This window comes from Aplysia californica, unplaced genomic scaffold (genome assembly GCF_000002075.1).
Source record: "Aplysia californica isolate F4 #8 unplaced genomic scaffold, AplCal3.0 scaffold01434, whole genome shotgun sequence".
Lineage (NCBI taxonomy): Eukaryota > Metazoa > Mollusca > Gastropoda > Aplysiida > Aplysiidae > Aplysia > Aplysia californica.
The window spans coordinates 9,676-30,508 of record NW_004798704.1 but is presented as its reverse complement, the minus strand read 5'-3'; the positions used below and the strand labels follow the sequence as shown (position 1 = coordinate 30,508).

The following is a 20,833-nucleotide window of genomic DNA, read 5'->3' as shown; positions in this document are numbered from 1 at the left end:
CCCCAAGGATCACATCAGTACATTTCAGAGAAAGGGCGGACCATGTTACCGATTGTGGGCCTGACCATGAGTTGCCTTGGAATCTCCTCTTGGAGCATCGGATAAAATCCTGGTCGCCTAGGATCCCACATTTTCCTTACCCCCAAGCACTGTGATCTTAGTTGGAGACTACAGTAATATATTTGTGCTTTTGAAGCATAAAAAGCATAATCATAGACAATCCAGTTCTTCAATCATTCACTTCATATACATGCAACGTGTGCTTGACTTCCAAAGACATAGGTGTAAGTAGGAAGAACATTTTAAATATAGGGGAAAACAGTTTTGAAATATGAATAGAGTTATGAACTTTCACCTGGCACTACTTGTTAACGAGCAGCATTTGTGTGACAGTGACACAGGGATTTGTGGTGTAGTAGAAAGGTGCTCCGCCATCACTTACTGAAGACAGGAACTCAGTTCCCAAGTGGAGAAATGTTTTATTGGGTCTCTCCATCTTTGTACTTTGGCACAGAATCCTTCTAAGCCAGGGTTAGCCTTGAATTTGAATGATCTAAACTGTACTGATGGGGGTGCAGAGCATCTTCAAGTAGTATATTTGGGTGACACTCGAAAAGAAATACAAGCGAAAGAGTGTTCTCAAAGTTATTATTCCCGAATAAACATTGCACTCACTGTTTAATATTTCCAGCAGAATTCTTGAGTACTTGAGACATCAAATCCCCAGTGTGGCAAGGGTGGAGCTGGAGGAAAGGCCTGCCAAGAAGAGGATGCTCCTGAGAGAGAGAGAGAGTAGAAGTGGACGTCAACTTCCAGATGAATTTCCCCACACGTATCAGACACACAAACTTCCATCTGTGAGGCAGCATGGTGAAAGCAGGCACTCGTCAAAATAATACAATGGAAGAAACTAGCATTTCCCGCAAGTGTGGCAGTTTTTATTGAATTGTGATGCAGCGTGGTGGAATCAGGCTCTCGTCAATTTTCGGGCATGTAGAGTTATTGATATCATCTTAAAGCTTGTTCACTTGTCTTTATTTGGATGAAAAAAATGTCCATTTATCTTGAATACAAGTGGAGATATTTGCGAATGAAGGAGGTGGGGGTCACCTGTTTTCAGAGGAAAAATTAGTGAGAAAATGGCCGCCAAAGATTAGTTATTTCCTTAGCTTAAGAGTCCGTTGTAACTGAAAATGTGTATTTTTCGTGCCTTTAATCAATGTTTTTCAGAACATTCCACACAGAAATGGGTTCTTTAATGGGCATGAAAGGTGTTGGGCCATAAGACAAAAATTTTATAAACATTAACAAACCTGCGGAAAAATACAGGTTTCTTCAATTTGATTATTTTGACAAGAGCCTGATTCCACCACGCTGCCTCACAATTTTTGTTTTTCGGCTCAACACCTTTATGTCCACTCAAGAATAAATGTCTGTCTGTATTTTACCGAAAAATGTTGAGTAAAGGTACCAAAAAACGTACATTTTCAGTTTCCATGGACTCTCAAGCTATGGAAATAACCAAACTTTGGCAGGCATCTTCTCGTTAATTTTACCTCTGAAACCAGGCGACCCCCCAACTCATTCAATCACAAATATCTTGACTTGTACTCAAGATAAATGGTTATTTTTTCTTCGAAAGCAAGACAAACGAACAAGCTTTAAGGTAATACCACTAACTTCACATGCCCAGTAATTGACGAGCCCCGGGTTCCACCACGTCATGACACATTTAATGTATGGTAGCTCAATAACAAGCAAGACATTCATTCACTGCAGCACTTTGGTGAGGTCACACTTCCTTGAGGCAGATGGAATCAACACCCGATGACACCCCTTCATTAATTAAGTATTGTCCCAAACTTTAACTCATTCAGTGCTAAAAGTGACAAAGATGAATTCCACTCCCACTACATTTACAAGTTATTGGGTCTACTCAGATTGAAAATCTAAAAGCAAAGACACTGTTTGATCAATATTTTGTGTTTAGTAAAAGTTTTATGAAGCTTGCAACTACATAAGGTCATATGAGGTTTTTATAGGTTCTTTATATGACATTATTGATATATATATATATATATTATATATATAATTATATATGGTCGCCTTTAAGGACAAGCGGGCTAACCCAGATTTTGGGGGTTTCCAGAAATCTTGACCTACACCAAAAGTGGGCATTGCCCTACCCATAGGAAAGTTTGGTTTCATTGGTGTGTATATGTTTGTCTGGTTATAGAGAAAACTCTCCTTGCTTTTAAAGAAACTGAACAAGGGGCAAAGTCTTTGCCTTCAATTTCCTCAAAACAGCATTTTTCCACAGAGCCCCCTTGTGCTTAAAAGCGACCATATATTTATGTCCAACATTGGAAAGGCACAGGCTGCTTTCATATCTTTGAATAAGATTTGGAGAACCAGGGACATCTCACTTCAAACATACTGAGGATCTTCAACTCAAATGTGAAGTCAGTCTTGTTATATATGGATGTGAGACATGGAACGCGTCTCAGACTTACATAAAGAGGATCCTGGGTTTTTTTTTAACAAGTGTCTACGGCAATTTCTGAGGATCAGATGGACAGACAGGGTCACCAACAAGGAAGTATTAAGGAGAAAAAGATAGAGCCCAGTCAGAGATGAGGTGAGAAGAAGGTGGTGGCGAAGGGTTGGACATACTCTCAGGAAGTCAAGCAGCTGCATAACAAAGAAAGTTTTACATGGATTGAAATCTACAAGGTAAAATATCAAGGGGAAGACTACGTGGAAGCTGAAGAAGAGTCACAGAAATTAATACACAGAAAAGAGGGAAGACATGGAATAGCATCAAGCGGCTACCCAGGATAGGGAAACGTGGAAAGTGTTAGTTCGTGGCCTACATACTGATCCAGGGTGAGAAAGGCAATGATGATGATATGTCCAACAATGAAAATCCAACTTAGCGTTTACATTGGTCAGGTCTCGTGAGAATTCTTATCAATAGCACTGAAGGAGTTAACGCAACCCATGTCAGAAATTACAGTTTTGTTCTCTGTTCGAGAAAATTGCATTTCCTTTGTTGGTTATCGGCAGGACATGATCATTGAGTTACTGGAATCTTTATCACAGGTCCTTTTTTAAACTCTCTTGCTCATTCAAAGCATTTGAAGTTGAAGATTAGCTGTTTTTAATTTTTAAAATTCCAATTCAAAGTTAAAAGGACCACTAAATCTTATTACTAGGCAGTTAAGCTGAGGTTGGTAACTTCGTCCATTCTGTAACCTGAATACAAACAAGGGCTGCAACTTCTCAATATTTTGAACAGTTTCTAATTGAAATGCCTGTGAGCTGACTTTAACCTCAATAGGTATGATTAACCCTATCCGTACATCGGGTTTTACTATCATATTTATATGACATGGGGAGCTCTGTGCCACCACTTTCCAAAGAGGAAATTTACTCTTTAATCCGATCCGTACACTTTGCATAGCAGTCTGTCAAAATGATTTTTTAAGAAATACTGAAAGTTTCAAAGAGATCTTTGCACTAGAAGTTTTCTAAAATGTGGAGAATACAACCCTAGGGGTACAAAATGACCCCAGGGCGTACGGATAGGGTTAAAAGAGTTAAACTTATAAGATATATTTCTTCTCTAAAACTCTTTGTTTCTTGGATACCCCCCCCTCCCCTAATTTATGGACACAATATCTGGAGTCAGTCAAATATGTGTAACAAAACAGTTACCCTGACTAGCAAGCAGTCCATCATAAGTAACATGTAACCATTCTATCTGGTTCATCAACTCTCTTGTGAAGGGGACATTGAATAGTTTATCATTGACCTATTTCTACATGAGATCAATCTACAAACACTCTGAGGACGTTGTGGACACATACGTCTGATCAGCAAAAGACCAAAGGAAATATTGCTGCATATTTTGAACCATCATAAACAAATCAGAAACATGAATTTGCATATTTTATTGAATGTATGTTGTTGTTGCCTTTTTTAGGCTTTAAATGAAACAAAACTGAAAAGCCTGTATATGAATAAAGAAGTAATGCCACTTTTTCAAAGTACCCCAAACAGTGCGTGCGTCTCTGATGAGATTAACATGTTAGAGAACATTCAAGTATTATCAAAGAGTCTACATAACAAGAGGGGCCACTCCTCTCTATGAGCCAATTAAAAAAGTGTCCTCAAAATTCGGTGGCGCCCTCTTCGCAAATGCGCACCCTTGGCGAACAGAGTTACCCTACTTGAGTTTTTAAAAATCAAAGTGAAACTAGATAGTTTTTTAATAAATTTCGGAAGAACGCTTTTTTAAAATGGTTACGCTTCCAGAGGAAAGGGTGATTGTTTTCTTCGTTTAATTTGACTTTAGAATGAAAGGCAAGAGGTCATTAACATAAAAAAAAACTAAAACTCCGAACTGAACGAACCCGAACTACTGATGAACAGCAGTCGATCTGCGCACGCAAGGAGGTGCTATTCCTGTTCTTCTTCTGGAAAAACTAAAGAGAGCTTCAAAACAGACTGCAGCGCCATCTGAAGCAAAGAGCGGACTTACGGCGCACACTTTTTTGGCTGAGTGGACCATCTTGTTATGTACTATCTTTGGTATTATGTAACAGCTCAGCAAAGAGTTTTTGGGGCCACTTAGACTAGAAACAATAGAAAACAATCACTGGGGTATTGGTGAATCAAACCTGTTGGGTCAAAATTGTCCACTTGTCTTCTCCCAAGAGTTTCTGAAAAGATGAAGGGCTCATTTCCCATACGGTGTCCAAAGGAACCAGTTTACCATCTGCCAAAATAGAAAACATTACTAAACTGTCATTGGGAACCAAACTCGTGTAACTTGAGTGCAAGGTGAAGAGCCTAATTATTACAAGATGTACAAAGTCAGGTAAGCTGAGCTTGATTTTTGTTTTAAAGCATGCAAGTCAATGACTTGTCTGCAAAGACAAGTGTATGCTGAGATGGATGGTATCATGTATATAAAATCATAAAAACCAATTGACCATAGTCCTGTTCACTCTATTGTATAATAGATTTACACCTATACGTTCTTATACTACGGTCTCTGAGCGTCTAGATTTACATCAATTCTTTATAAGTTATATCTTTAAGGAAATCCGCCACGGAGAGCCTGTGGGTGAAACTACAAGGCAATTTTTCTTTCAACATGACATATGCATTTAGCAGAAAAGTGCAAATCAATAGCTGGAAGCAAGACTTCAACAAATGTCATTGTGCAATTTGGTGTTTGTCCTTGTCAAGCACCCAGCAATCAAAATGAACAGAGAAATATTTAGCAGACTGTGTGATTTCGGCCAATTTCACCTTTATCATCCCATAAACTCTATTACAATATAAGCGTAATTTTCGAAAAGATAAAAATAGGCTTCATTTATGGCCCAGGACAAAAGTCTCTGACATGACCGTGGTCTTTTTTTGTGAACTGTCTCCTGGCAAGCTGTGGAGGGTCAACTTAATGTGGTCTGACCCCGGCAGCGTTGTTGAGCCAAAATGACACAGACGAGCGGCTTGTCACGCCCTTGATCCTTTGTGTCGGTACTTAGACGTCCATGTTTGGGCATGCCGTGTCCCCCAGGCCCGTCCCCCATTGATTGTTCTGGTCCCTGCAAGGATGATGTGGTGCACTAGGCTGAAGGTAGATCACAAGCCAACCACAGGGAGTGTGTACAAGAAGTAGGTGAGAGTAGCAGAGAAGGACACTAGTGAGAGTGTGTTGGTGGGGGGCATAGCGTCTACCACGTACCGGTGAGTTCAGCTCTCCGTACTTTGTGGGGCCACACCTACTTCCAGTCTGTTGTTTTAACCCCTCTGGGCGAAGGGGGTTGGTTTGTTGGCGCCAACAATTCACAATTCTCCAGAGCCACGTCAGTGCAAGCAGGGATCGCCACGAGTAGGTGCGGTTGTCTCCACTGGGAGAAGCTATATGAGACGCTTGGGTATTTCTCATCTTTTTACTTTACTTTACTTTTCCGATCCAGCGGCCATTTGGGTTCTAGCCCTTCGGTCTGTCGATATGGCAAAGAATTGACAGGTTTTAAGCAGCTGTGCTTTGTCGCTGTATAGAATGTTTCCGATGTCTGGGAAGGCAGGTAGGTAGGTGCTACGCAGGTCACAAAGTGCTGGGCAGTTAAAGAGGTGGTGTGGTACTGTTTCATCCTGGCAGTCGCACAACGGGCAGTCGGGTGGGGTATCCTTGCGGATCCTATTAAGGTAGGAATTTAGTGGTATGTGTTGTGTTCGCAGGCGAAATATCGTGACTTGTTCTCTTCTACTCAGGGAATTTATTGCATCTTTAGAGTTGGGGGCTATCATGTGTGCAAATACAGTTCTTCCAGTTTTGCCCATTGCCCATCCACTCAGCCACTGTTCCCTTGTGTTGCATTTGATGATGTTCTTGGCTGTCTGTTGTGATACTGGGTTGTGATTTTCATCTTTTAAATGAGGCCTTTCACCAGTCCTTGATACCCCTAACAAATGTCTTAGTTTTGGGAAGTACTAGCAGTAGAAGACTGATTCAAACTATCCATTCATTGAGACACAAACTGTACCTTGTTTGTAAATGTTGACATAGAGTACAGGAACAGCGTAGCTCTCACTGTACAAAATGTGGTACTCGTATGTCAACACTTCTCGCTCTAACAGAACAGTTGGCATACACTGCTCGTCTTCATCCTGAAAAGAAAAAGGAAAAGGCAGCCATAGATCAACTTGGATCAAATGGTAGAGTAGCAAAGACAAAACAATTCTTGATAGAGTAGCCAAAACAAAACAGTCGTAGATCTCATAGAGGAAATTATCATAGATGCTATTCCTCTTGCAAATAACTATAAAAGTATATAAAAGTATATATATATATATGAAGTCTAATCTACAGTTTACCCGTGCATGTCAGGAAACAATGTTGACATCAACATATTCTGTGGATTTGAAAAGAGCACTATCAAAATAGTTTCTTAGAATTTTTACTTTATTGGATTATTGTCCCCATTCAAATAATTTCTAGCTGGAAAGCAAGAGTGAACAGAATGCCTTTCAAGTACAGTCAAACCTGCCCTGACTGTCATCTCTACAAACGGCCACTTTCCATTCCCCCCCTTGCGTTTTTTCTATATAATTTAACTGTGTAAAACGGGCACCTGTCCAACGCGGCCGCGGCCACCTTATTTTAACACACAACCCCTATTACACTTAGCAATAACACCTGTCTTAGACGGCCACAGGGTTGGGTTGATTTAAATCAGGTCGATTTAAATCAGTTGATTTTTTAAATTTAAATCAACTTGATTTTTAAAATAAAAATCAGTGATTTAAATCACTTTAAAAAAAATGTATTTTTATTCAGTTTTTAACATATTTCAACATTCAGAATTCCTTTCCTTGGTTTCATAAAACAGATATAAGGTTTAGTAGACTAGATCTAATATAATAATGCTTAAAAGTCTGCTTTCCCCCCTTTCATTGTAAAATAATACAGTATTCAATTTACTTTTTTTTCCATAATTGAAATCAGAGCTAGGTTGATTTAAATCAGTTGATTAAAATTTTTTTTAAATCAACTTGATTTTTAAAATAAAAATCAGTGATTTAAATCACTTTTTAAAAAATATATTCTGTTTGTACATATTTAAACATTCAGAGTTCCTTTCCTTGGTTTTACTAAACAGATACAAGGTTTAGTAGACAAATATAATCATGCTTAAAAGTCTGCTTTCCCCCCTGTCACTATAAAATAATGCAGTATTCAATTTACTTTTTTTTCATAATTGAAATCGGTTGGGTTGATTTAAATCAGTTGATTTAAAAAAATTTAAATCAACTTGATTTAAAAAAATAAAACTCAGTGATTTAAATCACTTTAAAAAAAATGTATTCTGTTTTTACATCTTTAAACTTTCAGAATTCCTTTTCTTGGTTTTATAAAACATATATAAGGTTTAGTAGACTAATATAATCATGCTTAAAAGTCTGCTTTCCCCCCTGTCACTGTAACATAATACAGTATTCAATTTACTTTTTTCTTTTTTTCCAAATTAGCATTTTTTTTTTTCTTTTCAGACAAACCCAAGCGCACGCACACACGCACACACACACACACACACACACACACACACACATACACACACACACTGTAATAAAATGCAAGTTTATCTATGCATAATTACCCTCCCCCCCCCCCCCTTCTTTTTAAACTGACATTTTCTTCGTTTTTTGTCTGTAGCCATAAATAATTAACTGATAGCAGATTAAGGCTTTCTTTTGCAGTTGCTTAAATTAATCATTAGTTAAAATAAAGACAATGCCTTTTGCACTAAAAGAACATACTTTTAGCCACAAAAAATCCCAAACTGTGTCGGCATTTTAAAAAAATAAAAAATAATAATAAATCTGATTTAAATTTAAAAAATCTGATTTAAATTTTAAAAATCGATTTTTAAAATTTTTATTTCAAAAATATAAAAAATCACCAACCCTGGACGGCCACCTCAGTGACTCCATTACGTTTTGTCATAAATTGTGCATTGGCCCCTGGCGTTGTGGGCGAGCCGTCATAATCAAATCACCTGTCGTTGTTGTAAGATAGTCCCCCCAACCGGTCATGTTGCGTAGGCCCCTCCCACTGTTGACCAATAGGTACCCATGACAGATTTTCAGCAGCTGGTGAGGTAGGGCGTGTGATCCCTCATAACCAATAGCCATAAACCCCGCCCACAACTCATACACAAGTTGTAAGTGAGATGAGTGGTCACTGTTTACCCAGTCTGTAACAAAGTAACAATGGACGTCAACATGAACTTGTGACAGAAGCGTCGCTCGTTCTCCGAGTGGTGGCGACCCCTGTGTTTGTTTTACCATAGCACAAATGAAAAAAAAAGAGAAAAAAAACCCCAGCGAAAACAACAACAACAACAATAACAACAACAAAAACAATGTGGCTATCTTCGGTTGGGACCTAAGGAAGGAATGGTTTGTTTTCTTCATCTTGATCAGTCCCGCCTAAGACGGCCACCTGTCTTATATGGCCACTTTTCTCCTTGATAAAGGGTGGCCGTCTTACACAGGTTCGACTGTATTTTTATTTATTGCGTGAACCAAGGAGCCCTGATAAGATGTAACGTGAGATTTCCCACAAAATACTGATCTACCGAAACAGGAAATAAACATTTTGTCATTTGAAAAGGAAGGGTCCACTATAAAAGATTAGGATGTTATCAGGTTGACAATGTATACAATAAGAACAAAAGAAGTGGAGTTTATTAAATTCAAGTTCCTTTTATTAAAATATTCTGAAAGTCACCAAATTTTTAAGTTAAAGGGTTTTCTCTTTTAAGATAAGGGAAGTGTTTTTCAGCACTGTTCACAATACCAAATGATTTAGCTTTGATGAGGCTGTCAGGCTGCAATGGAGCTTATATGTTGCTCTCTGTCACAGAAATATACTCCTGTCTCAGCTGACAACTTGGTTATAATGTTATTAAATATCTTTGAACTTATTGCTTTCTGTCAGTTTCTCTTGAAAATGAGAAAAATATTACACTCCTGTCAAAAAATGTAATTTGGACTTCTTGACTGACCTCCTCCATCTCCATTTCATCCCAGTCATGCACATTTAGTTGTTGGCCATCCAGCTGTGCACATATTTCTGTAGTTTCGCTCATCTTTGTGGGAGTCACTACATGGCCAGAAGGGACTGGTGGTGGAGCAGATCCCGGGTCCTTTTGTGATTCTTTTTGCTGTTCATTGCTCTGGGATGACCTCGGTAAAATGCTTTTCCTCCACAGATATACAGAGTCCTGTGACTGTGAATGTATGTTGTAAAAGAAATTAAAGGAAACAACAATTACAATGCAGATCCAAACTTCTATTTAAAATACTATTTTACTTTCTTTAGTTTTTCTTCTGTTTATTTTTCGTTTGTTTGTTCACTACTTTTAAACTCTATTAAGTCTTAAAATTAAGCTCTTTTCCACCTTGGTCCATTTGGGCCTATGACACACAACTGGCTACAAGTTCTTCTTCTGGTCGAATTTCAAAACCATAGGATAATATAAAATAATAATATTACAGAGGGGACCACATACATTAGGCCCTTATAGATCTACATGTAGCATGATCTGATGATTTAAGCCCATTAACAAAAATAGCTCGGTATCAATTTAATAGGTAAAAATAAAACCAGCTAAGGGCAGAGCTGAATTCCAAACGAAAATTCCAATTGCTTCAATAAAAAAGTAAAATATGATGGTCAATTAAAGGGTCAGATTATATATTATAGGGCTACCATACCCCACTAAATCTCAAAGAATAATCCACTAAACAATGACATCTTGCAAATCAAAGAGCTTGATTGCAGATTATTTTAAAAATCTAATGCATACCACTTGAGCTGGAGTTTTTACTTTGTATACATTTTTTCTTAAACCAGCAACTGATGACGGTTTCGAGCAAGCAAAGTGAGGGGAAAAAGATTTAATTCAAATTCAACATCAGTTAAACTCTATAAACACATGTCTTCGGTTTCATTATCTGCATGATGTGTTAACAATCAGATTTTATTTAGTCACATAGATACTTTTCTATTAAAGGCTACTATAATATACTATTGGGAGTTAATCACCCCCCCTCCCCTCCCCTGTGTATTCCATGCACCCCCCGCCCCCCCCCAATCAGCAAACAAATAAAACACACACACACACACACACTTACTCACACACACACGCACACACACACGCACACGGCAACGAACAACAATTTTACAAAAGGTGTGTACTGTTTGCGATTTGGGGCGGAATGGGAAGGCCTAGTGGATGGGGATGGATCGGGAATCGAGGGAGATCACCTCTTGTCTGATTTTTTTCACTGGAATATAACAGAATAGCCTCCCCTGTATTCTGTCCCAATTGTATGTCCCATTTTTTTTTCTTTCCCTTGCCTTCTTGCGATAAAAAATAAATAAATAAAAGGTGCAGTCCCATCATAACATTTCTGAGGTAAAAGACCCAACACATGAACAAAACGATAGAGGGGGGAAAAGCAAGACCGCAACGCAAATGATGATTGCTTTCCCCAAATAAAGTCCCATTTGTTTACTTTTCAACAGTGATCCATTCGTTATCCCATCATCAAATCGATCAACGGAAAAAAATCGTTCTTCGTTTTGACGGGTTAACTAGCTTCTATTAAATGTGCATTTTGTCCGATGCGTCTTTACAGTTCGACAACCCACCCCTGAGAGTGGCACTCACTGCGAGTATTTCCAAATGCCAACCATCATCGATTTTGCTTGACGTATCTGCGAATTTTTCGGCCAGACTTCTAAACTCATCGGCGGAGATCGAACCAGCAGCTGCCATTGTTGTGTACGGGTAGTAGTATCGCTGCCGTCGTCTGACAGGTCCAAGTCATTCGGGCTTCAGTCAGTCCATCTTTCGCCGTGACAAGTCAAGGCACTCTTTTCTCTTTACGTTCCTCACCACACGTCCTCCTTACTGACTGTTACGTTAGAGTAAGATGCCGTAAAGTATTAGATCTAGACTAGTAGTAGATCTAGTAAAGCTGAAAAGTAAACTCCTGTCAATAGAGGATGAGAAAATGCAACATTACAAAAGAATGTTCGGAGCGTAGAAAGACCAATTGCAAGCCGTGAAATAAACCGGCAAGTCTCAACTTTCTTTAAATTTTCGAATACAATATTATATTAGCTTAGGTAAGGTAACGGACATCTATTTTAAAAAGTCGGGCAGCGCACATTTTAGCGGAGGTTGTTCGGGGGAAAAAAATAACAGAAAATCCGAAGTCCTATTAAAAAAAGGGGGTGAAGAAGTAAAAACTCGAAAATGGACTCGCCCAACGTCGACCGGTCTCGCAGCACACCAGAAACTATTGAGCAAAATCTCGAGGAATATAGGTCATAGCTAGGTTTAAGTGTATTATTGAAATCTGCACCTCCAGTGAACACATTTCTCTGGTGTTCGTTCAAAAGTGAAAATTGTTACACAATTGAAATTGTTGGTGTTATCATTTTCTTGTCCGTTTCAATATATTGTCTGTTTTAGTGTAGTGTCTAACTCACCAATCAGATAAAATATCTTCTGTTTTTAAAATTATATCTAAGAGAATAATAGGGCTACTGTTAGGTTAGGATCTCAGGACAGGTCAAGCCATGGGTCTTTCTGAACCATCAGCCACCTCTCTTGCTCATGTCCCTATATTAAAAGCCTAGTAATTAACGATTTAGATATATATTACATACTGCCCTCGCATTACTCGAATCCGAGGGTTACAAGACGAGAGTGGGGAGGTATAACGTTCAAAATGGACGTATAATTAACATGAAGGAAGGCTCGAGTAAACTAACATGGGTAGAGGTTCAATTCTGTATGATTGGTTCTGAAAATGACCAGCGTTTACTTCGTATTGCAGCTGATCATAAACAATCGCCGACGAACTCAAATTTTTACTTGCATCCGATCAAACTAGATAACTGGCAAATCGCCAACGCGTCTTTGTCGCCGAATTGTGCAGGGCCAGTGGTAACCGGTCTCGCAGCACACCATTTCAGCTATTTTCGTCAGCCAATCAACGCGAAGCGACTGACAGCCGCAGTTGATGTTGGCAAGACAACGGGGTCAGTGTCGTCCTTGATGGCTTGACAGGTGCGTGACAGTTCAGCTCTAAGGATGTATACCAAAGGGAAAGGTTCTACTGTCCCTTCGGATGCTCAAGCAAGAGAAAAGTAAGTAAAATTGATTGTTTGTCGTAAATTTTGAAATTTACCAGTCGGGTAGGCAAGATCTTTCCCCCGATGCTGCTCCTTTGCACGCCTCTTTGTCCGTAGACCGCTCGATTCCACCTGCACACGAGGATGCCCCATTCAAACACTGGGTATAATAGCTGTTCCAGTTATTAAACATACCCAATTCAACTTTAGTTTTCTTTTATTTTGAAAAGTTTGGTGCCAAAAAATGCTTTGGTTTGGTAATATGATAGTTGCATTCTCTGAGAAGTATATTTTTTCCCAATGCCGATCCCCAGAATGTGTCTATTTTTTGGCGGAATGTCTAAAATACAAATAATAAACAAACATCGATCGTGTTGAAGTATGGCTGCCAATAAGTCAGTGAACCGGTTATCGAGACTTCTTGAGTGATCTCCCTTGAACCTTTTCTTGTTTACAAAATCTTTCCATGTCCATGTTAAAGAATTCATTGTCTTGAATTGCCATTAAATTATTGCATTTCTCCCTCACATAATTTTGTCTTTTTCTCCAGACTTGCTCTGTATGTGTACGAGTATTTACTCCATGTTGGAGCACAGAAATCAGCACAGACTTTCTTGTCAGAGGTATGGCAAATTGCTGTGGGTTTGATGTCCTTTCAAAATCTAAAGTCCAAAATCTTGACTGAGAGAGAATTCTAGATTGTATGTGAGAACTGGAAACTCGTCAGTATGAAATAAGCTACGTTTTACGAAGGCCTACTCCACCCATCAAAATTATAAACATTCACTTGTGACCCAAAATAGGCTAGATAGTATGTGATGAGTGATCAGCTGTTTTTGTTTTTTGCTATCTCTGCCTCAGTGTTTGTGTGGTACAATCAATCACTGACTGAAGAATTCTCTTTTGCCTTTAACATAGGAAGTCAAGCTGTGTTTATAATAAGTTATGTGTTTTCATACACATTTTCAAGTGTTTGTCTAGGTCTAATAAAATTGCAAAAAGAGTGACTGCTAAAAAAACTAGCCTATCTTAACCTAACTGCTGCAGTGGTAGCATGCTCAGTTAATGAAAGTTATAACCAATTTTATATTTCTTGTTAACAGCTTCCCCAACTTCAAAAGAAACAAGACATGCCAGTCATAATAATTCAATTTTTATCATGGTTAGGCATAATGAAAAAAAAGTTTTAAGAAGTTAACTCGAAGTCAACAAGCTTAGTTCCTCATCTGATTTGGATAATAGTTGATTATGGGTTGAAAGCTCTATCTTGTTCATTTTTACCAGTGGAGTCCTCATCTTTACCTTTAAAAAAATAGAATGCTGTGACTTGTGGAAAATACTTAACTTTTCTGATTTACTTGGGTCTACTGATTGACATCAATTAGTTAAATTGTTTATAGTGCTTTTTCACACGATTTTACCAGCTTATTCCAGCTTTATTTTATCTAATTAATTATTCTTTTATCGTGTGATGTTAGACAGAGTTAAAAAGCTAGTATGATGAACACTAATTAGCCTAAATTGACCTTGTTGAAAGTTGTTGTACACTTACTATTTAATCATTAGACTTTGTATGAAAAGGAAAAACATAGATCTAAGTGCCTGCAATTGCTGGCAATCATTGACCATTGGTAGAGTTATACCATATATTTGGTTTTTGAAGACAAGGAGAATGCAACTGTTTAGGTGGTAATTTAATAAGATAGCTTTTGAATTTTCATTTTTGAGGTCCTATCTTTGTTTCACCTTTAAAAAAAACTTTTAATTTATCATTAGGTCATGTTTTCATTGTACAAGATCTTTTTTATACATCTGTGTCTTTATAAATTTCTTTTTGTTGGTTTAGTTTTCCTGCAACACTGGTTTCAATGTTGTGTTTTTCATTCTTCAGATTCGATGGGAGAAAAACATAACGTTAGGGGAACCACCGGGGTTCCTACACTCATGGTGGTGGTAAGCAATTAATCCACTTTTATGTTTATGTTTGTGGTAATATTGTGCTGAAATTTGTATGTTATCTGTTATGATTTACTTTTTTAAATTTGGGATTGATTGTTCTTTACAAAGATGAAAATTTCATATATGATGAAAAACTAAGTGGTAGTCAGTTGTCAAAATAATATTTGTGTAGGTAGATACAGGGAAGATCTGTAGGTTCAAGGATTGGGCTACAGTGAAGAAGTCATTAGTCAGACAGGTAAAAATTGTGTCTATTTGTGGGTGTTTTGGCTTGATCCGTCATAAAGATGGTTTAGTGCCTTTTTAGTTGTGGTTATGTTTATCCTTGAAGTAATGCTAATATGAGAAGTAGCCTAGTGTATTACTATTCGTACAATATCAAGAGTTGTCTGATGGGTACTTTCAGGAATCTGTTCTGAATGCTTTAAAAATATAATTGAGTATAGTTTGGTGATAGGATATTTTGTTGCGATATTAAGATGGAATCATAATTGTTTTATGAATCAAAGTTAATACTGAAGTAATTAACAGTCTTTGTACTTTTCTATTGCAGCGTGTTCTGGGATTTATATTGTGCAGCTCCAGAGAGGAGGGACTCCTGTGATCACAGTAGCGAAGCTAAGGCATTTCATGATTATGTGAGTACTTTTTGACTGTGACAGCTTGTTTTTGTTTTTTTGTCATGTTATTTCCATTGCTGACAACCAAAATGTAAAAAAAACCCCATATTTTAGTATGTTTTTGAGGGTCTGAGTATGGCAGTTTTTTTCATCTGAAAATACACGACTCGCCGATGCTTAAGAAAAATTATGATGGAAGAACAGCTTTGCGAATGAGAATGAATCTCAAATTAATATACATGATGTCAGTTGGAGAAATCTTTTGTAGCAGGTCTATTCGAGTAGCTTGAAGTTTTGCAATGCAGAAATATGTGAAGGGTGTGCTGTTGGTGAGGGTTACTTGGCCAATGTTCACCATCTTTACCCACCAGATGGGTAGAGTTTGTTATTTTGTTTTTTCAATGTAAGGCACTGACAGAGGTTCATTGCCCATTTTGTACTGATTGAGTGCCATCCCACAAGTGAATGCTATAAATCATGTTTTTATTAAGGAGGAGGGTTTCATATTATGCTGGCATGTGAAACCTGAGAGTGACATCATCATCATATATTATATATTGCCTTTTTCGCAGTGGATCAGGATATGGGCAACGGACAAACACTTTCCACCTTTCCCCATCCTGGGCGAGTGGCTTGATGTCACTTTATGTCTTCCCACTTTTCTGTACATCCATTTCCGCGACTCTTCTCCACGTTCCACGTGGTCTTCCCCTTGATCTTTTACCCTGTGGGTTCCAATCTAACACTTTCCTCGTAATGCAGCTGCTTGTTTCGACTTTGTCCGCTGTCTTTCATTGTTCCTGCTGCTACAGAAGCTTTTCCGTCTCCCAGGATGGAAAAATTATAAGGCGTGTTTGTTCATGTTTCTCTATAACTTTCCGTTTTTTACTGGGAAAAAAAATACCCATCTTAAACAGAAAAGTGGAGATCTTTGCAATTGAAGGAGGTATGGGTTCGCCCTCCGCATCCGGCGCATTTTGGGCGAACAAGACTTTTATACTATGCACTTTTAGCCGCCTCTTACGACATGCAGTATCACGGCAGGTGTATTCTTATAGCGCCTCCCACTTGCAGGGGCAAGAGAGTGACATGTCATCTGCAGGGGCGAGAGAGTGACATGTACAGGAAATCGGGTCATCAAAACAAATGAGCTTATTTTTTATAGTTCTTCATCTAATGTAAAAGAACTGGCAAATGCCAAAAATTGAAGTAATGACGTAGTCATTTAGGAATATGATGAGCTGCTTACAGTGGGTCTCTGTTGTTCTGACCGCAAGCTGGGAAAATACTCCCTGAGCCACCTTCCACCACTTTTCTGTCATTCATGTTGGGTTTTTTTATGGTCACTATAAAATTTGTTTCTCATGGCCATTTTTACTGGGATCAGTGTTGCTTCAACCTCACTTGAGTATAGTTGGCCAAGTGCTGTCCTCCTGGCAACAAAAGCTTTACAAGTAGCCTTTTTCTATGGATTACAAGGAAGTTCATATTCATTCCATGACTTTGAGACATTCGAAATACCAGCTTTTGTTTTAGAGGTTGGGTGCTTTCTGTAGCGCACAGAAGGCGCGAGTTTGATTCCAGTATGGAGAGGGTTTTTTTCCAAGTGTCTTCACATCTGACTGCTTAGATGATATGTCCCTCTCGGTTCAGATTGGCCCCGACATGCAGAGTTGTTGCAGTCAGCTTCCGAAATGATACAAATTTGTGTCAATGACGGACGGCAAAATCATCTACAACTACATGATTGCTCTATGAAAGAAAAAAAAAGATTTTGACATTATGAGGCCTTGAGTTGAAATTAATGCTGACCGCCACCAGCTCAACTTTATTTTTCGGGGGGTGAAATTTCTTTCTATCTTTCATGCAGTGAAGTTGTTGTGTTTAGTAGGGGATAGGTTTTGGTAAGATAAGGGGTCAGCTACATGAGTGTATGATTTGGTGGAGGGAATTTCCGTGGCTTCATGGTCATTAATTCAATACTTTTCTTGGTACCAGTTGATTATCTCATCTTGGAGGGGTTTTTCAGTTTTACAGATTAAAATCTCTAATTTCCAGGAAATATGACGTGTTTTCATGGAATCCTTTTAAAAATAAATCCAACACAGTCTAAAGATATCTTGACAGAGAATGTTTTGAGTTTTGTCACTTGTTCATTTGTCTTGACATGATGGAATGGAAGGGGGTTGTTCATTTGTCTTGACATGATGGAATGGAAGGGGGTTGTTCATTTGTCTTGACATGATGGAATGGAAGGGGGTTGTTCATTTGTCTTGCTTTTGATGAAAAAAAATACCCATCTTAAACTGAAAAGTGGAGATCTTTGCAATTGAAGGAGGTATGGGTTCTTGGTGGAAGAGGTAGAATTAACAAGGAGATGGTTCCAAAATCTGATGGTTTCCAAAGCGTGAGTGTCCTTGGGACCAGTAAATTTACATTTTGATATTTTAATACCTTTGATCAATGTTTTTCAATAAAATCAGTACCAAAATATTTTTTAATGGGATGTCATAAAAGGTGATGAGCGAGAGAAAAAAAAAATTGCCCAGCGGGTGGGAAAATGTCGGCATTTTCAGTTTCATTATCTTGAGGAAGGCCTGATTTCTCCATGATGCAACACATGTTTTGTCTTTGTGTCAATATTTTCTGTTAAGGAGAAAGGTTCACATAAAATCTTGCATTTGATTGTATGCTCATTTCCACATTACAATCTGTTACCCTGTTGACGGGAGGAGCTACCCTTGAGGATCATTTTCTATGTTTGTTGCCCGAGATCAAATCTAAGTACACATAATAAGTTAGACATAGTAAAATCTCTTGATAAGCAATTTTATTTTGGCATAGCTACAGTCGTTGCTATGGAAACAGCTGCCTTCTTCAAAATAAACAATGAATTTCAACTCACCAAATTTGACAAAATTTGGTGAGAGTATACCTGAGCCAGATTCTATCAGAGTAACAGCAAGCTTTTTTCAATAAATACCCCCCAAAAATATGAGAATTTTCCCAAAGTATAAAAATCTTTTTCTAAAATTAGGTTGCGTAATCGTTTTCCGATGGAATAATGATATTTTTTTCTCGCAAATATCTCTCTATTACATTGATGGCAGCCTTGTCATCTATGTTTCCTGGAAGTTTCATGTCAAAAGGATGAAAACCAAGGAAGGAGTAGGGGAAAAACTGGAAGAAAAAAAATAACATTTTGCGAAAAACGACAAAAATTGTGAATATTCACTATATTAACCCATCCTCATGTTTTCAAAGGCAATTTACCAGGAGAATCAAGACTTTCTTAATTGTATCCATGCTATTTTCAGACCAAAAACTGGTTGATCTTAAAAAATCAGCCTACATCCCAAAATCTTCAAAACAAGGGTCGCTCCTCCCCTTAACTGAGCAAAGCCAAGTGCAAATCTGGAAAACTATCAAGGACCAAGCATAATAGTAAAGATGATTTCTACAAGAAATTGTCCCTCTTTGAAATGAACTGGGTTTGTTCAAAATATCACTCAACTCAACTCAACTTTTACTTTGAAATATTGACAGTGAAACTTCCTCAAAATATCATGTTTGAGTCTTGAGCGTATTATTTTCTCTTATTTTTTTCAGAGGGTTTCAGTTCCTTTTCACTATTGTACATCATTATCTCGCCTCCGCTTCATTTGTCTCGAGAGTGTGGGCTTTCGGTGTTCGTTTTCTCTCGTGACCATTTTCAAAATGAATCTCTTATAATGTGAATTTTTAAAATTTACCTCATATAATATTGGACCAAAGGTTCAAGATGCTTTTCCTTCACCCAGTGGACAGACATTCCAGTTAATCGTCTCAGTCTGTTGATATATGTTGAAAGTTTTGTAGTCTGTGATTGATTTCTGAACTGAATACAAAGTGCATCTTTACAGGAGAGTAGACTAGAGAAAAAGAGGATAGACTAAACAGAGTACATTCCTAAGGGCTTAACGTCTTTGTGGTTCTGTAGAAGGTCCTAAGCACAGAGACAGTTTTATGACTGTATGTCCTAATATCTTGGAAAAGTGCACAGTAAGTTTTGTTTTTCATATTTGTCTAATACTATTAATATGAATTGTAGTACTTAAATTTTCATATGGTTTAGCTTTCATTAAAAAAATTTTTTTTTTGCAAGCACACCAGACCTGTTGTCGTCAAGTTTGCTAGCTAAGTGAATGATGGTCTTGTATAATTGATGATGACAAAAGAGTTCTCTGATTAAATAATTTAAATAAGAATAATAAATCTCATCGGTTCTTTTATTCCATGTTGATAACATTCTATGCGATGCGTTTTCAAAGAATCTCTGCCTTCCTCCTTGGGCATGTCTCTCACTGCCAGGGCCGGCGGCAATGCAGGCGCAAGATGAAAGTCTTTCATTGTTCTGATTCACTTGATTTTGTTTCTCCACTCAGTATATTTTGTAAGCCAAATATTTGGAATATTGTAAGTGGCTGTGGGGTGCAGCTGATAGGTCACATTTCTAAAACTGTAGTTCTTGTGTGTTGGCTCTCTCAGACAATCTCTTCCTTTTGTTCTCAGCATCATATAGAAATGCTGCTACAGCCATCGGTGGAGTAGCGTTTATGTGTTCTGCTGCCATGCTGTTGCATGCAGAAGCCCCTAGTTCGGTTTCCTATGTGAGGAGGATGTTTATTGAGTGTCTTGGTGTTTCTGCTGGGGAGTTGTTGTATCCCTCCAAGCCTGGGCTGGTCTTGACAGGCATGGTGGAAGCAGCCCGCACGCTAAATGATTAAAATTTTGTCTAAATGATCGAAATTGTGTCTAAATGATCTAAATTGTGTCGATTGGAGCATAAAAAAACCATGTACATTGTGTTGATGCTGTCCTTGATATTTCACACAGATGTAAGGCTACAGTACACTTATTTTTCCCCTTTTTTATGTGGATTTGATTTGTGCTGGTGGCCGGTTTGTAGAGGTGGGTAAAATCCGGATAATCTATTTATTTATAAGGATAATCGGATACTTCTCAATGAGACATTATCCGAATTCAGACTCTTAACTCTCTTGCCTGACCCGTTTGCCCAAGTGGGTTCACCCATGTTTTGAAGAATTGCTAACCCGTTTGTTAAAGTGGTTCTAACCCATTTGCCGAAGCGGTTCATGTCATAGTATTTGCCGAAGAGGTGCACTAACATGTTATCCGGATTTTTGCTAAAGCGACTCATTGCCCAGCCCTACCGGTTTGTCTGTGATATGAAGGCCTCATTATGTATAAATTGTATTCTCTCTTCTTTGAACTGGTGGCGTGTATGCTTACATGTTTCTAACGTGTATGCTTACATGTTCCTAGCGTGTATGCTTACTTGTTAGAGCAGTTCCTAGAAAAAACGTTGAGTTGGGGTGCATCTGCCATCAAGAGTTCATAGCTCTCTGTGCATCCAAAAGAGAGAGAGAGAGAGAGAGAGAGAGAGAGAGAGAGAGAGAGAGGAGAGACCTAGAGAGAGAGAGAGAGAGAGAGGAGAGACCTAGAGAGAGAGAGAGAGAGG

At 38.3% G+C, this 20,833-nt stretch overlaps 2 protein-coding genes across 2 annotated transcripts in view; one reads left to right on the top strand and one right to left on the bottom strand.

Moving 5' to 3' along the window:
- Positions 1-11,698, bottom strand: part of LOC101861416 (ubiquitin-like-conjugating enzyme ATG10) — a 16,775-nt gene extending 5,077 nt beyond the window's left edge. Inside the window, exons 1-5 of the mRNA XM_005112829.3 lie at positions 11,259-11,698; positions 9,588-9,812; positions 6,564-6,687; positions 4,683-4,780; positions 676-776 (exon numbers count right to left, since the gene is read on the bottom strand). Coding sequence (XP_005112886.1) covers positions 676-776; positions 4,683-4,780; positions 6,564-6,687; positions 9,588-9,812; positions 11,259-11,366 — 656 coding nt within the window. The 5' untranslated portion in view covers positions 11,367-11,698. The remainder of the gene's footprint in view (positions 1-675; positions 777-4,682; positions 4,781-6,563; positions 6,688-9,587; positions 9,813-11,258) is intronic.
- Positions 11,699-12,091: 393 nt separating this feature from the next.
- The window catches only part of LOC101861788 (single-stranded DNA-binding protein 3), a gene marked incomplete at its 3' end in the record, with an annotated part of 15,614 nt that continues 6,872 nt past the window's right edge, over positions 12,092-20,833 (top strand). Inside the window, 4 exon segments of the mRNA XM_005112831.3 lie at positions 12,092-12,748; positions 13,284-13,356; positions 14,625-14,686; positions 15,246-15,330. Coding sequence (XP_005112888.2) covers positions 12,693-12,748; positions 13,284-13,356; positions 14,625-14,686; positions 15,246-15,330 — 276 coding nt within the window.